Below are 19,894 nucleotides of genomic sequence, written 5' to 3'. Positions count from 1 at the left end.
GGGGTGATAAACATGTGAAACCGCATAGAGAAGACACGGTTGCAAAATAGTGTGTACTAAATGCCACTGAATTATACTCTTTACAATGACGGTTGAAGCGGCGAATGTCGTGGTATGTGAATTTTAGCTCAATTAAAAAAGAAAAAGATCATATTAGAGGAGCCCACATTGGGTGGGAGTGGCCAGGCCCTAGTACCCTCCTTCCCCCCCATCCCAACCCCACCCCTGATGATTAGTCGTGGTTGGGGGCTGCCAGAAGAGAACACGACCTGGATCCAAACAAAATAGTGACTTAGGGCAGCTGGGGGCTGTCCTCCCAAGGCACTCGTCACAGTTGATCAAGATCTTTCTTCGAGGGAGATCCACCTTGGCTGCCATACTTACCCGATGTCGCTGAGCAACAGACTGAAGGAGCTGGGGCCAGACCATAGGTCTGTCTGACCCTAAAATGTTGTTCTTTCCCACATGCCAGGCTCCCTCCTCAGACACCCGTCCAAACTTCCACCTGCCCCGTCTGTTCATCTGTGCATACGTTCTTGCCTTTATGCATTTATCCAACTAGGTATTCGCCCTCCCACCCACCCACCTGCCTATCTGTCCAAATATCATTTGTTTAGATATTCTTCCAGCTCTCCAAGCTCCATCCATCCATTCAGCTCTCCATTCATCCAACTCTGTGTTCTTTTTTTTTCTTTTCAAAGTTTATCTATTTATGTTGAGGGGGGAGGGGGAGGGTCAGAGAGAGAGGGAGAGAGAACCCCAAGCAGGCTCCACACCGTCACCACAGAGCCCGAGGTTCTGTGAGCCCAAGCTTCAAACCCATGAACTGTGAGATCATGACCTGAGCCGCAACCAACAGTCAGACGCTTAACCGACTGAGCCACCCAGGCATAACCCCCCAACTATATGTTCTTTCATTCTTTGAGCCATTCTGTCAATTCCCTCTTCCCGTTTATTCTACAATCCATCCATCAGTTTAACCACCCACTTTCCCACCGATCCAATCCACTTAATCAGCTGTCTATAGTAGCTTTCTGTGGCTGCTGTAAAATATTCCCACAAACCTAGGATAATCCAGGATAAGGTCCTCCTTTCAAAACCCTTACCTTAACCCTATCTCTTACCACAAAAAGTAATACCCACGTTCTGGGAACTGCAGATGTCTTTGGGGGTGTCACTGTTTTACCATATCATCGATTCAACCCCCTGCGCGCACACACACCTCTCTCTCTCAGTCTCTCTCCCTCTCTCTCTCTCTCCCCATCCATCCACCCACCCATGCATCCATTCATCCAGAGGTTTTTATCTCTGTAGGAAACAAAGCTATAAGGAGATAGTTACAATCACTGACATGGTTGAGATTGGTGCTATTGAGCAAATATGCAGATCTGTTGAGCTGTCACTTCTGCCCACCTCTTTGTTCCCACCGCCACCACCTCCACATTGGGAGAGGAAAGGAAGGTGGAAAAAGAATGACCCAAACATCCAAACATTTTTCTTAAGTTTACTTATTTATTTAATGTTTTAAATGTTTCCTTATTTAAAAAACATTTTTTTAACGTTTATTTATTATTGAGAGACAGAGAGACACAGAGTGTGAGCAGGGGAGGGGTAGAGAGACGGGGAGAGGTAGAATCTGAATTAGGCTCCAGGCTCTGTCAGCACAGAGCCCAACACGGGGCTAGAACTCACAAACTGCAAGATCATGACCTGAGCCAAAGTCGGTCGCTTAACCAACTGAGCCACCCAGGCGCCCCAATGTTTACTTATTTTTGAGAGAGAGACGGAGAACAGAGACAGAGCATAAGTGGGGGAGGGGCAGAGAGAGAAGAAGACACAGAATCCGAAGGAGGCTCCAGGCTCTGAGCTGTCAGCGCAGAACCCAATACGGGGCTCAAACCCACAGACCGTGTGATCATGACCTGAGCCGAAGTTGGACACTCAACTGACTGAGCCACCTAGGTGCCCCTATTTATTTATTTTGAGGGTGGACAGCAGTAGAAAGAGAGGGAGAGGAGAATCCCAACCAGGCTCCTTGCTGTCAGTGCAGAGCCCAACGTGAGGCTTGATCTCATGATCCGTGAGGTCATGACCTGAGTTGGAATCAAGAGTTAGACACTCAACTGACTGAGCCACCCAGGTGCCCCACCCAAACATTCTTCATTCTCCTTAAATCTTCCATCCCACTCATTCCCAGTCCATGAACATGGTATATATCTCCCTGTTTTAGATTTTCCTTCAGGTCTCTAAATAAGGTTTTACAGGTTTTCTGGAAGAGGTTTTGCACATATTTTGTTAGATTTATTTCCCCTTGCTGGATATTTATAAATATTGGGAGTCATATTTACTTAAATTTTTATTTTAAAATTTTGTTAGTTGTACAGAAAATGGTTAACAAAGCGGATCCATCCAAATCAGCTATCCTGCTTGCAAGTTTGCCTTGGGCTGGTGTCTGGGGACTTGATTGCTGAAATATTCTGAGGGGCTCACTGTGCCTGGCTTGTGCAAACCATGTGGTTAATGCTGAATTCCCGCTTTCTTTCTGGGAGTCTGGAATTTTGGTATGTGCTAGGCAGAAGGTGCCTACATGATCAGTCGTTAATAAAACCTTGGGTGCTGAGTCTCTGATGGGCTTCCTTGGGCAAAAACAGCATGCACATTGTGCTGCACTTTTGTTTGGGGAAAGAGTGAGTTCTGTATGATCCTCATGAGAGGAAGAGAGAATGAGGAAACCTGCATGTGATTTCCTCCAGTCTCAGCCTGTGACTTTTCCCCCTCATGATCCTACATTCTTGTAATAAAGTTTAGCCATGAATACAACTCTGTGCTGAGCTCCATGAGTCCTAGTGAATTTCTAAACTTTGGGTGGTCTTGGGCACCTCCAACCCACAGGTAAAAAAATGTACAGTTGATATTTGTATATTGGTTTTGTATCCAGCAACCTTTCTAGATTCCGTCATTAATTCTGACATTTTATCAGGAGCTTCTTTTGGATCTTCTAGATACACAATCATATCTGTGATTAATGGCAGTTTTATTTCTTTCTCTTCAATTCTTACACTTTTTTTTTCTTTTACTTGCCTTACTCAGAACAGCACAGAATGCAGTGGTAAGGGGACATCCCTGTCTTGTTCTCGACTTCAAATAAAGAGCTTTCGATGTTTCACCATTAAACATGGGTTTTCTCTAAATTTTTTATTGTGGTTAAATATACCTAACATAAATTTTGCCCTTTCACAATTTTAAGTGTACATTCACGGTGTTGTGCAACCATCACAACCATCTGTCTCCAGGATTTTTTCATCATCTCAAACAGAAACTTTATACCCATTAACCAGTAACTCCCCACTTCCCCTCCCTTAGCCCCTGGCAGCCAAAATTCTACTTCCTGTTTCTACAGCTTTGACTATTTCAGATACCTCATATTAGTGGAATCATATAATATTTGTTTGTGTGTGTGTGTGTCTGGCTTATTTCATTTAGGAAACTGTTTTCAAGGTTCATGCATGTTGTAAAGTGTGTCAGAATTTCCTTTCACATTTTGTTTATTCATTTATGAGTTGATAGATATTGTCAAGTTGGTTCTAGATATTATCTAGTTAGTTCTACCTTTTGGCTATTATGGATAATGCTGTAATAAACATCCACGTACAAGTTTTTCTTGTTTCCTTCTTCTTTTTTTTTTTTTTTTAAGTTTTTGCTTGTAAGTAATCTCTACACCCACATGGGGCTCCAACTCACAACCCCAAGATCAAGAGTTGCATGCTTCACTGACTGAGCCAGCCAGGCACCCTGAGTTCTAAGTATTGTTTTTTTCTTTTTCTTTCTTTCTTTCTTTCTTTTTTTTTTTTTAGTAGGCTCCACGCCCAACGTGGAGCTTGAACTCGCGACCCGGAGATTAAGAGTCATATGCTGCACCAACTGAGCCAGACAGGCGTGCCAAATATTCTATATATATTCTAGGTTACAAACCTTTTATCAGATATATGATTTGGAAAAATGTTCTCCCATTCCATGGGTCCTCTTCTGAGGTACTCTCTCTCCTTCAGGGACAGGCTTCTTTCATTGTTTTTATTTGTTTATTCGTTAAATCTGTATCGAATGCCAGTGATGTGCCAGGCAATGCCCTTGACGTTGGAAACTCAGCTGTGAACAAAACAAGGGTCCCTGCCCTCCTAGAGCTCATGTTCTAGCTGGGAAGAAAGACAACGAACAAATAAACAAAGAGATGTATAATGTCAGGCAGGGCTAGGTGCTAGGCAATGCTTGTTTTGTAGGCATGTGAGTTGTATAGTGGCTCAGGGCCTCACGTGGGTTGAGTGCTTCATTGTGACTGTCCTGAAACGCTTAGCAATTTTTGAACAAGGGCTCTGCATTTTCATTTTGCTCTGGGACCCAAAAATTATTATGTAGCTGGTCCTGGGGCTATAAAGCAATAGAGCAGAGTCAGGGAATGACTGGGGTAGTTGGGCTCTTCCAGCCAGAACCATTAGGGACGGTGACCTCGAGGAGGTGACATTTGAGCAAACACCTGAAGCAGGCGAGAGAGTGAGCCCTGCAGACAGTTGTGGGGGGTAGATCTCCTAGCAGACAGGACGGCAAGGAAAGGCCTTGCTTCCATCAAGGAGGCCAATGGGATTATAACAGAGTGAGCGATTCAGAGAATAGTTGATAATGAAGATGAGAGGAACAACGGGGGGGCCATTGTGAGACTGTTGGATTTTAGCAGCGCCTGGGTGGCTCAGTCAGTTGAGCATCCAACTTCAGCTCCGGTCACGATCTCATGGTTTGTGGGTTCCAGCCCCGCATCGGGCTCTGTGCTGACAGTTCAGAGCCTGCAGCCTGCTTCGGATTCTGTGTCTCCCTCTTTCCGTCTCTCTCTGCCCCTCCCCTGCTGATGCTCTGTCTCCCTCTGTCTCTCAAAAATAAATAAATGTAAAAAAAAAATTAAAAAAACAAAGAATGTTGGATTTAAATCTAGGGGTGTATCAATATACTATAGTGGCATAAAACAGCGATAAGGATTTGTCATCTCGCAGTTTCTGTGGGTCCAGAATCCAGGAGCAGCTCAGCTGGTTGGCTCTTCAGGTTGTAATCAAGACGTAGACAGAGCACTGTCTGGAGATAGGAGGATCGTTTCCAGGCTGGCTCACTCACATGACCGTCAAACTGTTGGCAGGAAGCCTCAGTTCTTCGCTGGCTATTGACACAAGGCTTCAGTTCCTTGCCACATTGTCTTCTCCACAAGGTGGCCTTGATAACCTCTCTGGGTTCTCCCCAAGGAGCAATCTCAGAGATAGCGGGGATGGAAGCCAGAATGTCTGTGATGACCTAGCCTTGGACACATCATCATTTTTACACAATACACTTTCCATTACACCAGCTCAGCCCTGTTCACTGTGGAAGCAGGAGCTCAAGGCTGTGAATTCCAGTGGGGGAGACTGGGTCCCCGGGGGTCACCATGGAGGCTGACTGCCAAGGTGTGATTTCATTGCAGAATTTTGAGGAGGAGGAGGAGGATGATATTAGATAGATATAGATGTGTGTGTGCATATACATACACATATACATATGTATATATGTAGATAGAGGTATTCATGAAGTAACATACAGTATATAATACTCATATTTATTCTATCATTTTATACATTTTGTTCTTACACAAGTAATACTTGAAAACTGAGAGACAGCTTCCCCCCCATCATTTACGTTTCTCCAGCTTTATTGAAGTGTGATTAACAAACAAAAAGCGTATACAGTCAAGGTGTACAATAGGATTATTTGACATACGAACACACTGCGAAGTGATCCCCACAATCAAGCTAATTAACACGTCCGTCACCTCACAGTTACCCTTTGTGCGTGTGGTGAGAAGGCTAATGATCTATGACCTACTGTCTGCAAGCTTCAAGTACCACAATATGGTATTGTGAACTTGAGTCACCTATTCAGCTCATGTGCACTTTGTCCAACCTCTCCCCTTTTCTCCACCCTCTCCCCCACCACTGCCTCCGGTGACCACCCTTCCACTCTCTGCTTCTAGGAGTCCGACTTTTTTTAGATTCCACATACATATGAGATCGTGCAGTATTTGTTTTCTCGTGCCTACGTTATCTTATTCAGGATAATGCCTTCCAGTGTTGTCCGTGTTAGGATTTCCTCCTTCCTCACAGCTGAATAATATTCCATTATATATATATGCCCTACATTTTCTTTTGTCGTTGATCCCTTGACGGACACTTAGGTGGTTTCCACGTCTTGGCCGTGGTGAATAATCCTGCAGTAAACATGGCAGTGCAGATATCTCTTTGCAACAGTGACCATTGTCTTTGGATATATATCCAGAAATGGGATTGAGGGACAACGTGGTAATTCTATTTCTAATTTTTTTTAATTTTTTAATGTTTATTCATTTTTTTGAGGAACAGAGAGACAGAGAGCAAGCAGGAGAGAGGCAGAGAGAGGGGAGACACAGAATGTGAAGCAGGCTCCAGGCTCTGAGCTGTCAGCACAGAGCCGGACAGACGCAGGCCTCCCAAACCACGAACTTCAAGATCATGACCTGAGCTGAAGTCGGACATTCAACCGACTGAGCCACCCAGGCGCCCCTCTATTTTTAATTTCTTAAGGAACCACCATATTCTTTTCGATAGTGGCTGCACCAACTTACATTCCCATCAACGGGCACAAGGGTTGCCTTTTCTCCACATTCTCACCCCAATCATTTATTTTAAATATACATATAAATAGATATCCCTTGCCCCTCAAAATATGATCTTCCTGAATTTACTGCTTTTTCCTGTTTTTGTTTTTGTTTTTTAGAGAGAGAGATAGCATGCTAGCATGGGAGAGGGCAGAGGGAGAGAGAGAGAGAGAGAGGGAGGGAGAGACAGAATCCCAAGCAGGCTCTGCACTGTCAGCACTGAGCCCAATGCGGGGCTCGAACTCACCACTCTGAGATCATGACCTGAGCCAAAATCAAGAGTCAGATTTTTTTTTTTAATTTTTTTTCAACGTTTATTTATTTTTGGGACAGAGAGAGACAGAGCATGAACGGGGGAGGGGCAGAGAGAGAGGGAGACACAGAATCGGAAACAGGCTCCAGGCTCTGAGCCATCAGCCCAGAGCCCGACGCGGGGCTCGAACTCACGGACCGAGAGATCGTGACCTGGCTGAAGTCGGACGCTTAACCGACTGCGCCACCCAGGCGCCCCAAGAGTCAGATGTTTAACCAACTGAGCCACCCAGGTGCCCCTGCAAAGGTGTGTTCTAAAGCATGCTTCTCAAACATTCCAGAGCATTCCAGTCACTGGTCTGGGTGGTTCTGCTTTAGGAGTTCTGGGATGTGGCCCGAGATTCTTCATTCCCACCAAGCACCCACGTGGTCTTGCTTGATGACGCTGGTACATAGGCCACACTTTGGGCAGCAGGCATTTGGGCACCTTGACTAAATATTCAACCGGGCCTTCCGGAGGCTGAGACTTCGAATGTACGGCTTCACAATATTCCCTAGATGATTATTTCTCTCCCTCTCTCTGTCTCTCTCTGTCTCTGCCTCTCTGTCTCTTTCTCTGTTTCTGTCTCTCTTTCGGTAGTAAAATACACTTAACATCAAGTTTACCATTTCCACCATTTTGAAGTGTGCAAGTCAATGGCTTTCTGTACACGCACGGTGTTCTGCAACCAGCACCATTCTCTGGATCCAGAACCTCTTCATCCAAAAAGGAAGACCCACCGCTATTATTAGTCCCTCCCCCATTCTCCCCCCCCCCCCACCCCAGCCCCTGGAAGTCATCATGAATCTGCTTTCTGTGTCTATGGATTTACCTCTTCTGGATATTTCCTAGAAATGGAATTCTTCCATATGTGAATTTTTGTGTCTGGCTCCTTTTACCTAGTGAGTTTTCTTTTTTCTTTTCTTTTTTTTTAAGTTTATTTATTTACTTTGAGAGAGAGAGAGAGCACGAGCAGGGGAGGGGCACAGAGAGAGGGAGAGAATCCCAAGCAGACGGCGCAGAGCCAGACGGGGGGCTCGAACTCAGACGCTTAACCAACTAAGCCACCCAGGCGCCCCTAGCCTGTTTTCAGGGTCCATCTATGTAGTAGCATGTATCTGTGCTTCATTCATTCATTCTAAACGTTGAGAACCGGCTGGATCCTATCTGGGCAATGTAGCCCAGAGGTTGAGAAATAAAGCCCTGGTGTCTGATGGCCAGTTAAATCCCCTCTGTAAGCCTCAGTTTGCTCATCTGTAAAATGCGGGTAGTAACAGCCCCTCCCTGGCAGGGCTATTTACAAAGTTACCGGCATGTGCCAACAGCCCAGTAACTGTTGCTTATTCCACTGGCAGATATGCTGTAAGTGGTCCAATCTTCTATTGTTAAACAGTAAAGCTTTTCCTATCTTTCTGTGTTTAATTTTTTTAATCTAAAAAAAATTTTTAAATGTTTTTATTTATTTTTGAGACAGAGAGAGACAGAGCAGGAGCAGGGGAGGAGCAGAGAGAGAGGGGGAGACACAGACTGGGAAGCAGGCTCCAGGCTCTGAGCTGTCAGCACAGAGCCCGACGCAGGGGTCGAGCTCACGCACCTTGAGATCGTGACCTGAGCCGAAGTCGGAGGCTTAACCGACTGAGCCACCCAGGCGCCCCTCTTTCTGCGTTTTTAAAAAAAAATTTTTTTTTCAACATTTATTTATTTTTGGGACAGAGAGAGACAGAGCATGAACGGGGGAGGGGCAGAGAGAGAGGGAGACACAGAATCGGAAACAGGCTCCAGGCTCTGAGCCATCAGCCCAGAGCCTGACGCGGGGCTCGAACTCACGCACCTTGAGATCGTGACCTGAGCCGAAGTCGGACGCTTAACCGACTGCGCCACCCAGGCGCCCCTCTTTCTGCGTTTTAAACAACACCGAGGCGAAACAAACATATTTGTATATAAATATCTTAATGCTTGTCAGTTATTTCCTTAGACTAAAACCCTGGAATGGAATTGGCGAGTCAAAATTTTATTTGTATTACGAAATATTTTTCACACACAGAAGAAGAACAGATAGTGATAGAGTGCACTCATGGTTTCACCTCTGGGCTTTAAAAAAAAAAAAAGTGCAAATATCAATGTCCCCTGTAGCTTTCCTGATTGCAGTCCATCGGCCCCACCTGCAGGGGTCACCAATAGGGCTTTCCCCTCCTTTTCTCATGCCCGTGCACGTTTATATACATTTAAAACACATCTCCACACACAGTCCCTGTTTTATGGGTTTTAAAACTTCCTACATTCGACTCTACAGACTTCTGCAACTAGCAGAAGGTGTTGGGGTTGTCAGGCCGAGCTACAGAGCGCTCATTCCCTTCCACTGCTGCATGGCGTTCTCCTGAATGAAAGTGCCACGATCCCGTTATCCATTCTTCATCGGATGGACATTTAAGCCGTTTCCAGTACCCCCTCCCCCCAGCGCAACTGTTGGGAGCTTATCTTTTCGTTCACATTTGCCAGCGTTCCTCTGGAGTGGACACCCGCGAAAAGAAGAGCTGTACTAAGATTCAGACATACTGATAGGACTTTTCCGGAGAGCTGAGTTTTTTAGAGTCCTTTCTGCGTGCCTGCTGTTTCTCTCCTCTGAAACTTGGGCCATCCTTAGGGGTAGGGGTGTGCCTGTGTGTGGGGGGGGGGTGCCTCAGGACCGGGGCATAAACAGAGAGGGCAGGCCACCTCCCCAACATCACAGAGCGACGCGGAAACCGTCAGCGTCATCCTCACTGGCCGGTCATGCCTGCATTCATTCATTCAGTACCTACTGAAGCACCTACTCCGTGCCAGGCATTGTTCTAAGCGCACAAGATACACAGCAGTGAGCAAAAAGAACAAAGCCCGCCTGCTCCAAGTGCGGAGCTTGTTATTCTGGGCGTAATTACGATAAATCGCTAATTATGTATGCCTCCAGGATTGGAGCCAGGGGGGTGATCCCAACTGGGGGAGGGGGTTGCCTCATGGGAGACTTCTCCAAAGCCCCTACTTGTCAGGCTCCTCCTTTCCGACCCGTTCACCCCCACAGAGCTCTCGTGGGTGCTCACGGAACTAGACGGGGTATTCGGGGCCAGGAAGGTTGTCCCGCAGGGAGGGACAGAGAGGCGCCCTTTGTAGCCCGGCCGGGCTGTCAATAAAGTTTTGTTGCCTCGGCAACCGCAGGCCGGGCGGGGTCGACGGAAGAACCCGCGCGCCCGCCCCAGCTTTCTTCCCGCTGTTCCCAAAGGGTTCGCGGGAGAAAGAATAGGCCAGGCTCGACTCTACGGTGATGGGCGGGCGCCTTCGCCTATTGAAGGACGAGCTATTCCAAGGCCAGCCAGTCACACGCGGGCTATGCACGGGCAGAGCCCGCCCCCTCCCCGCTTGGACCTGAATAACCTGACCTAAACCCGAGTTTTGCCGGGAGCCACGACGCTTTCGGCCAATGGGGACGCCGACTCCGGGCCGTGGGCGGGGCCGGTCTCCATGGCAGCGGCGGAAGGACAGCTACGGGAGCCATTAGCTGCAGTTGGCGGCGCTTGGCAGCGGCGCGGGCGGAGCAGGGTTTCGTGGGGGCGCCGATGGTGGGGGCAGGCGGGGAGGGGCCGAGTTGGACTCCACCAATGGGAGCGGCGCGAGCGCCACAGCCCCTCAGGAGTGGCGGTGGCTTCGGCCAATGGGAGCTCCCCCTGGCCGTGGCGGGGCGGACCCAGCGGGGCAGACGGGAGGCGCGGCGACCGTGTCTGACGAGAGCCGGAGCAGGCAGTGGGAGGTGGTGGCGGCGGCGGCGCGGGTGCCTCAGGAGGAGGAGGAGGAGGAGAAGCGGGTGAGGGGTGGCGCGGGGCCCGACCTCTGAGCCCCCTCTCGGCCCCCACCCCGCGCCGCCTTGGCTCCCGGTCGCCCCCAGCCCCGACCGTCCCCCGCCCTGCCCGGCCCCTCCTCGTGTCCAGGCGCCCACGTCTCCTGGCCCTTTGGCGGGCCCCCGGCTGCTCTCGGCGCCCAGCCCCTTCCCTGTGCTTGCTCACCCAGGCCCCTCCCTGCACTCCCGGGCCTAACCGGACCCCTGGGGTAGCCCGCGGGCTCTGCACTCCCCTCCCTGGATCTCACTGCGTGCCCAGGCCCCTGTCCCGGGACCACCACCGCGGACCTCAGCCCCTGCTTCTGGACCCCTCACTGCCTACCCAGGTCCCTCCCTGGACCCAGGCTCGCTGCTCCCTGGATGCCTACCTGCCCCTTCTCTGCTTCTCCAAGCCCCGTTCTGGACCCTTCGGCCCCCCTTCACCTTCTCGGGACCTGCCCTCGACTCTAGGTCTCCACCCTGGCTTTCCTGGGGTCATCCCTGGATCCCCAGGCCTTCCCGCCGCCCCGTGTCTCCAGCTGGCACCCCCGGCCCTTCTTTGCCCCAGCTCCCCTCCGTGCAATCTGCATTTTGTCTTTACCCACATACCTCCCTGCAGCTTCCGCCCTGTCCCAGCGCCCTCTCGCAGCGCCCCCTCTTTATGTATCCCCAGCCTTCCTGTCTTTTCCAGACCCCCTTTCCCGCAGCTCTAGCTCCTGATCTCCCTTCAGCTCCCCCTTCCTTGCGGTCCCCCATGGACTCTCCCTGACACACTGTGGTGCGGATGCCCAGCAGGCCATCCGTAGGCCGGGTTAGGGGTCTTGTTTTCTTTCCTTTTGCTGATTCCCTTCTTTCTCCCCTTTTTATGGACCTGTTCTGCCTCTCCGTGTCATTCCTTTCCTCTCCCCCCTTCCCTGCTTTGTCCTTGGAGCCCCCCCTCCCCCGGAATCCTTGGAGAGGGAGCAGGTGCTGGGATCCTTCCTCCACTCTCCCTCCCCTCACCCCCCTCCAGGCTGCCTGGGGCTTCACCGAGAGCTTCCTGATGATTCCCAAAGGCTGCTGGGGGAGTGGGGATGGGGGTGGGTGGGAGGGAGGTGGAGGCTGAAGCCCGGAAGAGTGAGGGTGGGTGGAGGAACAGTCTGTCCCAGTGGGGTGGGAAGTCTTGGATTTTTCCTTGGTGAGGGCTGGAGGTGGGGATGGGTTCCCCCTGACTCCCGCCTCCGCAGGGCTAAGCCTTTAGGGTTATCCCTGACTGCCAATTAATCAGCCTTCCCTGGGCCAGTAGGGACATGCGTGCATGCGTGTGTGTGTGTGTGTGTGTGTGTGTGTGTTTGTGGTGTATGGGGGCATGAGGGGATCTGCGCGTGAGTGTGTGGGTGTGCACAGAGGGTGGTCGTGTGTGGCTGGGGGATTTGTGTCTGCTCCAGAGCGTGATACCGACTGACATTGACTGATATTTCTTTGGGGGCTTCTCCACTGTCACAAGTACTTGTTGCATTCTGTCTGCACCGAGAGCCCTGTGAAGTCAGCACTGCTTTCCTCCCCGATTTGTAGATGAGACTGGAGACCGAAACGCTTGCCAAATCCTGCGCAGCTCACAAACGGCCCTTCCCGGGGCGCCGCCCCTGCCCCTGCATTGTGCCCCCGACTCTTGGCCAGAGGCAGCATGGTCCGCGGGGCACCATGGGACCTGACAGAGTGACAGCCAGAGAGCTGTGTGAGAATGACGACCTTGCCACCAGCCTTGTCCTGGACCCCTACCTCGGCTTCCGCACCCATAAGATGAACGTCAGGTGAGCGGCCTGGGACAGGGTGGCCCCAGGGCTCCGGGACCCCTCCCCTGCCTCCACGGCCCCTGCAGCCCCAAGTGGGGGTGGGGGCAGGGCCCGGGAAGGCCCGGATGGATTAGGCCAAGGCCCTGGGACCCAGGCATGCCCTCTCCCCCAGCCCCGTGCCCCCCCTGCGGCGACAGCACCACCTGCGCTCAGCGCTGGAGGCCTTCCTGAAGCAGCGGGACCTGGAGGCTGCGTACCGGGCCCTGACGCTGGGAGGCTGGATGGCCCACTACTTCCAGAGCCGGGGCCCGCGGCAGGAGGCTGCCCTCAAGACCCACGTGAGGGCACCCCTCCCTTCCCCCACCCTCAGCCCACACGTCCTCCCTGTCACCTCGGCCTGTCCTGGATCCTTCGCTGTGGCAGGCAGACCTCTGGAACCCCAGTCCCTCTGCAAAGCCCACCCCCCCACCAGCCTCCCTAACTTCCTAGCTGTTGGGGCCATCTGAGACGAGGCTCAGAGAATCCTAGGAGAGTTGGGGGGCCCTCTGAGATGGAGTACAACCTCTTCATTTGACAGATGAAGAAACTGAGGTCCCGAGAGGGGAAGTGAGTTCCCCAAGGCCACACAGCGGGTCAGTGGCAGAGCAGGACTAGAACCCAGGAGAGAGAGGGCTGAGGACGAGGCTGCCCCACCTCCTCACCCCGCCCACCCCGTCACCTCCCCCAGATCTATCGCTACCTCCGAGCCTTCCTGCCTGAAAGCGGCTTTACCATCCTGCCCTGTACACGCTATTCTATGGAGACAAATGGAGCCAAGATTGTGTCTACCAGAGCTTGGTAAGAGGGCCAAACTCACAGCCGCGGGCTCCAGAGGCTGCTGGGAGAGGAGACCCCTGGAGATCAGGGGGGATACCTCTGGCGTTGAGGCCAGGAAGATGTCTTTGTTCAGGGGTGGGAAGAGACAGTTTTCTGCTGAGACGAAGGAGGCCAGGCCTAGTCCCAGAGACATTCTTCCCCCACAGCAGAGCCGATGGGGGTAAGAACCCCCATGCGACCCCAGGCTTCCGGGGGCTGCTAGGAAATCACTGACCTTGTGTGCAGGACTGTGGCAGCCCTCGTGCCGATGGGGTCCCTGCTGCGTAGCCAGCACCGCCGGGTAAGGGACAGGCCAGTGAGCAAGATGGACCCTGCCCACTGATCTCAGTGCCGAGAGAAGGCAGGCGGTAGCCGAGTAAACCCGCAGGTGCTGACCACAGTTGCTTGGTGCTTTGGGAGCCACCAGGGAACTTTGAGTGTTCTTGGGAACCAGGCCTAAGCACAGACCCACTGGAGGGTCTGGTGAAGCGTGGGGGTGGGGGGTGGCAGCTTGTGGTGAGTTCACGGGAGTCCAGGCAGAAGGACTACTGTGCAGGGCCCAAGGGGAGTTGGTCATGAGAGGAGAGCCTGAGTGACGCCTGGGTCCACGTGGGACTGGGCCATCCCGTTCCAAGGACCCGGAGCCAGGAGACCCCCCAGGCAGCTGTGGAGGCGGTGGGGGGGGGTGGACTTGAGAAATCTGGGAGGCGGACCAAGGTGGCACAGGCAGGAGGCCCCCTGGTGGCCCAGCTGGGGCTTGGGGAGGCGCTGCTCAGACGGCGGCCTGGCCTGGCCTGGCCTTTCTGCAGGAAGAAGAACGAGAAGCTAGAACTGCTGGTGGGCTGCATCGCGGAGCTGCGGGAGGCTGACGAGGGGCTGCTGAGGGCCGGCGAGAACGACTTCAGCATCATGTACTCCACCCGCAAGCGCAGCGCACAGCTGTGGCTGGGCCCCGCCGCCTTCATAAACCACGGTGGGGCCTTGGCCGGGGCTGGGGCCGGCCCAGGACAGGGCGGGGCCGGGGCTGGTGGTGCCCACTCACCTCCCTGCTCACTTGAGTCTCTTCTTCTCTCCCCCGCCCTCCCCTCAATGTTCCAGACTGCAAACCCAACTGCAAGGTGAGACTTGGGGAACCCCCACTGAGGAGTGGGCTTGGGGGGACATAAGGGGGCCCCGGGGAGGGGCATTTGGGTCTGTGACTAGCCAGAAACTGCCCGGAGTCTCCCCACCTGGTACAGCTGCCTCCTGCCCCTGGCCGGAACCTTGTGTGCATCTGCAGAGATCAGGGATCAGGGAGGAAGGGGCCCTGGCGAGTCTCCCTGGATCTCAGGTTGCCACCTGCTGGCAGCCTTCTTCCCTCGCTGAACCTGAGTTCACTTGGAGGGGGGAGTGTGGTGGACAGGGAGACAGAAGGTGCCCCCGCGCCTGGAGCCCACTGGCCACAGCTGTGCACCTGCCATAGCGGGACACAGGGGAGCTGAGCCCCAGAAGCCTGGGGTAAGCCAGAGCGAGCCCCAGAGGATGAGACTCTGGGAGGCAGGGCTTCCAGGCAGAGGGAGCAGGATGGAGAAGCAGCTTTGCAGGGAGAGCCGCTGCGTGTTCTCTGTGGTGGAGCACAGAGTGCCCGAAAGCAGAGGGGTCTCGCAAGGCCTCGGGTGTGCATCCTGCTGGGTGTGGGCCTCACTGCGCCGTCTGTCGGAGCCCCAAGGTGCGACCAGGGCTCTGGAGTTAGAACTGGGCTTGAGTCCTGGCTCCCCCAGCCCCCAGCCTGAGTTACTCTTCTCGGGTGGGAGACGGTGAGAATGTGTCTCCAGGGATGGTGGCGAGGGTCCGGTGTGAAGTGCACCCCCGTGGTTCTTGTGTTCTGTGACTCTGTAGGCCCATGACATGGATTTGACGGTGGAAAATGTGCTGGGTAGGACAGGAAACGGGGCAAGGCTTCGTGACAGAGGCTCTGTGGTGAGGCGGGTGCCAGCCACCTCAGGGCCCGGGCACCAGGCACCGGTCTTTTACCTAGCGGTGCAGAACCAGGAGGCCGCACAGATGTTTAGAGCCAGGCGCTTGAGGAGGAATAGGACTTTCCAAGGTGTTGAGGAGAAACTGAGGCGTGCTAGGCCATCCCAGACAGGCACTTCTCAGTGGAGGGCCAGGAGGCACGGTCGCCATGGTGACTCTGGCCTCGCGTGCCACAAAGGAGCTCAGGTCTGCCCCACGGGTGCTCCCACTGGGTGAATAATGGGGTTTGGTTTTTAGACAGCCCTGGCAGCTCAAGAGCTGGAGGCTTGTCAGGACAGGGAGGGGCCGGAGGCTGGCGTGTGACCCGGTGTGTCACTGAGTGAGAGGTTGGCTCCGGATGGAGTCTGGGGGATACAGAGGGCAAGGACGCGAGGCTCTGTGCACGGAGGCTCCGGCCAGTTGGCCTGGGATGAAGTGGGCGGGTGGCCGGAGCCACCCCCAGGTGTGTGTCAGGCTAGAGTGGGGGGAGAGATGGGAGTCCACTCCTCCCAGAGGGGGAGCACGAGGCAGGAACAGGCACAGGCAAGAGTGGCCTCAGGGGGCAGCAATCCCGGGCTGGGGCCGCAGGGCGGACAGGCACCTGGAGGGGGGAGACGGCGAGACCGGCAGAGCTGGGACCTCGCTGCCAAGGTGCAGGCTGCCAGGGAGTGGGGAGCGGGTGGGGGCCTGTGGGAGGAGTGGAGGAAGGGTGCAGGAGGGAGCAGGCGGTGCTGTCTGCCAACACTGCCTCAGGTTAGATCATCATCCTGCGGGGAGGGCGGAGGCCAGCACGCGGGCAGGAAGTTGGGGAGCGTGTTGAGAGGGCAGGCCCTGGAAGCTCCTGGGGGCCCCTGGCCCCTGGCCCCTGCCCGTCCTGGGATCACACTCGTCCTGGGTGAGGTGGAGCCAGGCAGCCCCCAGGACCGGTCACTGAGCAGCCCAGCCCCCAGTTTGTGCCCGCAGATGGGAACGCAGCCTGTGTGAAGGTACTCCGGGACATTGAGCCGGGGGACGAGGTAACCTGCTTCTATGGCGAAGGCTTCTTTGGTGAAAAGAATGAGCACTGTGAATGCTATACCTGTGAGAGGTGAGGGGTGAGGTGGGGAGGGACCCAGGAGGGGTGAGGTGGGGAGGGCACCCAAGAGAGGTGAGGTGGGAGGGCCCCCACCAAGGGTGAGGTGGGGAGGGCACCCGAGAGGGGTGAGGTGGGAGGGCCCCCACCAAGGGAAAGGGGGGAGGGACCCAGGAAGGGTGAGGTGGGGAGGGCACCCGAGAGAGAGAGAGAGAGAGAGAGAGAGAGAGAGAGAGAGAGAGAGGCGAGGTGGGAGGGCCCCCACCAAGGGGAAGGGGGGAGGGACCAGGAGGGGTGAGGTGGGAGGACACGGAGGGAGGTGGGGAGGCCCCGCAGGAGCACACCGCAGTGCCCCCGAAGAGCCTCCTCAGGACCCGCTTCCCTCCTCTCCTTCCGCCCGCCCACAGGAGAGGCGAAGGGGCCTTCCGACTGCGGCCCAGGGAACCCGCGCCCCCGCGGCTGCTGGACAAGTACGAGCTCCGGGAGACCAAGCGGAGGCTGCAGCAGGGCCTGGAGGGTGGTGGCCGGCTGGGCCCCAGGGCCTGCGCCCACCTGTCCCCACTGCTCCGGGACCCGTTCTGTGGTGAGCTCGGGGCGGGGACCCTGTCCTGCCAGCCTGTGTCCATCCCGACCACCGACCACCGTGTGCCTCCGTCGCCCTCCCTCCCCTCCCCCCATACCCCCCCCCCCCCCGCCGCCCCGTGCCAGTCGCCCTGCTCACATCCACCCCTTTCTCTCCCCTCCCCCCTCCACAGCTGCCTGCCAGCCCCTACGCCCCCTGCCCTGCGGCGCCCGCCCTGACGCCTCGCCCCTCTGGCTCCAGTGGCTGCCTCAGCCCCAGCCCCGGGTGCGCCCCCGGAGACGCCGACGCCCCCAGCCCCGGAGGGCCCCAGCTCCCCCCCTTCTCCGTGCTGCCCGCGTCTCCCTGCACCAGTGGGGAGGCTGTGGCCCCCGATGCTGCCTGCAGGCAGAGGCCCTGGTGGCCCTGGGCCCGGCCCCCCGCGCCCACTGGGCCCCTCAGCAGGACTGGCACTGGGCCCGGCGCTATGGGCTGCCTTACGTGGTGCGCGTGGACCTGAGCCGGGTGGCCCGGCCCCCACCTGCTGCCCCCGCCCCTGCCCCTGCCGGGACCCCAGGCCCCACCCCCATCCCCAAGAAGGCCCTCGCCTTTGCCCCCTTCTCCCCACCCAAGCGCCTGCGGCTGGTGGTCAGCCATGGCTCCATTGACCTGGACGTCAACGGTGACGGGCCGTGATGGGCCGGAGGGGAGGCCCCAGGCCAGGAGAGGATGGGATCCTGCCTAGTTCCCCCTCCCCCACGGCCCCATGTTCTCGGGGACTCACTGACCTCTAGAAGGAGCTCTTGGACCTCTGGGAGGGAGCTGGCCCTGGACCCCAGCACAGTTCTTACCGGGCTGGGGGCTGGGTCGGTTTGGAGACACCCAGGGATCTGACCCCTGACCCTTTGTGACTGCTGACCCCTGAGCCGCCCCCGCCCCATTGGGTGCCCTGGCCGCTGCTGCCCCACCCCCATCCCCAACTCCAACCTCAGGACTACAGGAGCCGTTCCCTTCCCTACCCCCCTCCTGCCCAGGGAGCAAAGCCATAAGGGGTGGGGGCCGCCCCTTGGTGTCTCCCCGGAAGCCCAGGCCTCAGGAGGCGGTGGAACTGACCTGGGGGCGGCCCCCCCTAGAGACTGCCCTGCAGAGGGGAGTGGGTTTGGGCTCAGCTCTGCGACTGTCTGAGGTGGGGGGGGCAAGGTGGAGGGATGTCTGGGACACGTCCTCACCACCCCGTGGGTCTCAGGGAGGCCGGACGCGACCTCATCTTTCTCATGGTGCTGTCCCTGGTGCTACTGGGGTGTGGGGGTCCCTCCCCTCCCCCACACCAGAACGGGGTATGTTGGGGGATTGAAAGCACTTGAACTTTTTATTTTATTAAAACCTTGTTATAAGCAGCGTCCTTTGTAGCTTTTCATTTTGATTTATGTATCGAGGGGATGTTTGTGGAGCTTTGGAGGGGCGAAGGGTCGATAGGATGGCCCCGAGGATGGCGGAGGACAGAGGCGAGAACCCCATCCCCGCTGGAAGGGTGCTGGTGAAGAGTGCGCGGACTCCCCTCTCCTTCAGATGAGGTAACAGGTGCGGCAAGTAGGGTGACTTGATCACGGTCACGTGGGGCCCAGCTGCCCCCATAGCCTCGTCCGTGTCTTCTCGGTAGGCCCGGCTCTGTGGGACCAGGGCGATGATGCTCCAGATCTGGGGCTTTAGGGAACACCACCGTCACCTTCGTGGTCACCTCCTCCCTGCCACCGTGCCTGAGACATGGGGACAGCTATCCACCGGTGAGCGCGTCCTGCTTCCGAGGGCTGGCGCTGTTCTAGAGCTGAGGCCTCACACCTGAGGGGCAGAAGCAGCCAGGGGCTGAAGGGAGGGCGAGAGGGGCAGGGAGAGGCCGCTGGGGGTGGGGGTGGGGGCAGGGCAGAGCGGGACGTGTTTACCTCGAATCCCTCTCTTTCACAGAGCACCTGTCTGTCTGACTCCCACTGAGGCTGTTGGTTTGAAAGGAGGAAGGCGAGGAGGGCGCGGAGGGCAGACTGCAGTGCGGGTGCCTCACTGTGGCGTCCAGACCAGCAGCACAGCAGAGCCGGAATCTCCTCCGGGATGGATGGATGGACAACCACGGGGCGGGGGGTTACAAGACTTCCAGAGATCCTGTTGTAAAGTGTAGTAACTGCACGTGCGCATGTGCACTCTTCTCGGGGGAGAGGGCTTGGAGCCTTGGTTCGCTTCCCCAGAGTGTCTGGAACCCAAGTGGTCGGAGGCCCACGCAGAGCCCGCTCATTCTGGGTTGTAGGATGAGGCATTGCCCCGCCAGCCTCCGCCCACCCGATGCCAGTAGCACCCCCCTCGGTTGTGACAGAAATGTCTCCAGACGCTGCCAGACGTCCCCCTGGGGGCCAGCGCCACCCCCACTGAGAAGCGCTGGGCTGGGGCGGCAGGGTGATGTGGAGGGAGTCGCGCGGCTTGTGTGGCCTGGCATCCGTCTTCACGGCCACGCTCCCAGGACCACCCCGCCCCCTTTACAAACAGCCTGCGGAGGACAGTGACCACCTTGCTGCCAGGTTCTGCCCCGAACTTGCCCCCCACCCCCACCCCACTGAGTCGATGGCTCCTACCACGACAGGACAGCACAGGCCCTGGGGAGGGAAGAATGAGAGTCGGCAGGTCAAGGCAGGGGCTCGAACCCCATCGCGCAGCCTGAGCGAGGGAGTAGGGAAGTTGGCCGGGAGATGAAGGGAAGAAGGAACTGAAAGAAGCAGGAAATAATCACAGCTCACGTGCTCAAGGTCCATG

At 55.6% G+C, this 19,894-nt stretch overlaps 1 protein-coding gene across 1 annotated transcript; it reads left to right on the top strand.

Moving 5' to 3' along the window:
- Positions 1 to 10,745: 10,745 nt before the first annotated feature.
- On the top strand, positions 10,746 to 18,495 carry KMT5C (lysine methyltransferase 5C). Its single transcript, XM_047836180.1, has 9 exons — positions 10,746 to 10,830; positions 12,397 to 12,635; positions 12,790 to 12,955; positions 13,345 to 13,454; positions 14,282 to 14,445; positions 14,571 to 14,590; positions 16,418 to 16,554; positions 16,947 to 17,122; positions 17,295 to 18,495. The coding sequence occupies exons 2-9, from the start codon at positions 12,397 to 12,399 to the stop codon at positions 17,792 to 17,794; spliced, it is 1,512 nt and encodes a 503-aa protein (XP_047692136.1). The 5' UTR covers positions 10,746 to 10,830; the 3' UTR covers positions 17,795 to 18,495.
- Positions 18,496 to 19,894: the final 1,399 nt, after the last annotated feature.

The sequence above is a fragment of the Prionailurus viverrinus genome, chromosome E2 (genome assembly GCF_022837055.1).
Source record: "Prionailurus viverrinus isolate Anna chromosome E2, UM_Priviv_1.0, whole genome shotgun sequence".
Lineage (NCBI taxonomy): Eukaryota > Metazoa > Chordata > Mammalia > Carnivora > Felidae > Prionailurus > Prionailurus viverrinus.
The sequence above is the reverse complement of the archived record's forward strand: the minus strand, read 5'-3'. Positions and strand labels throughout refer to the sequence as shown.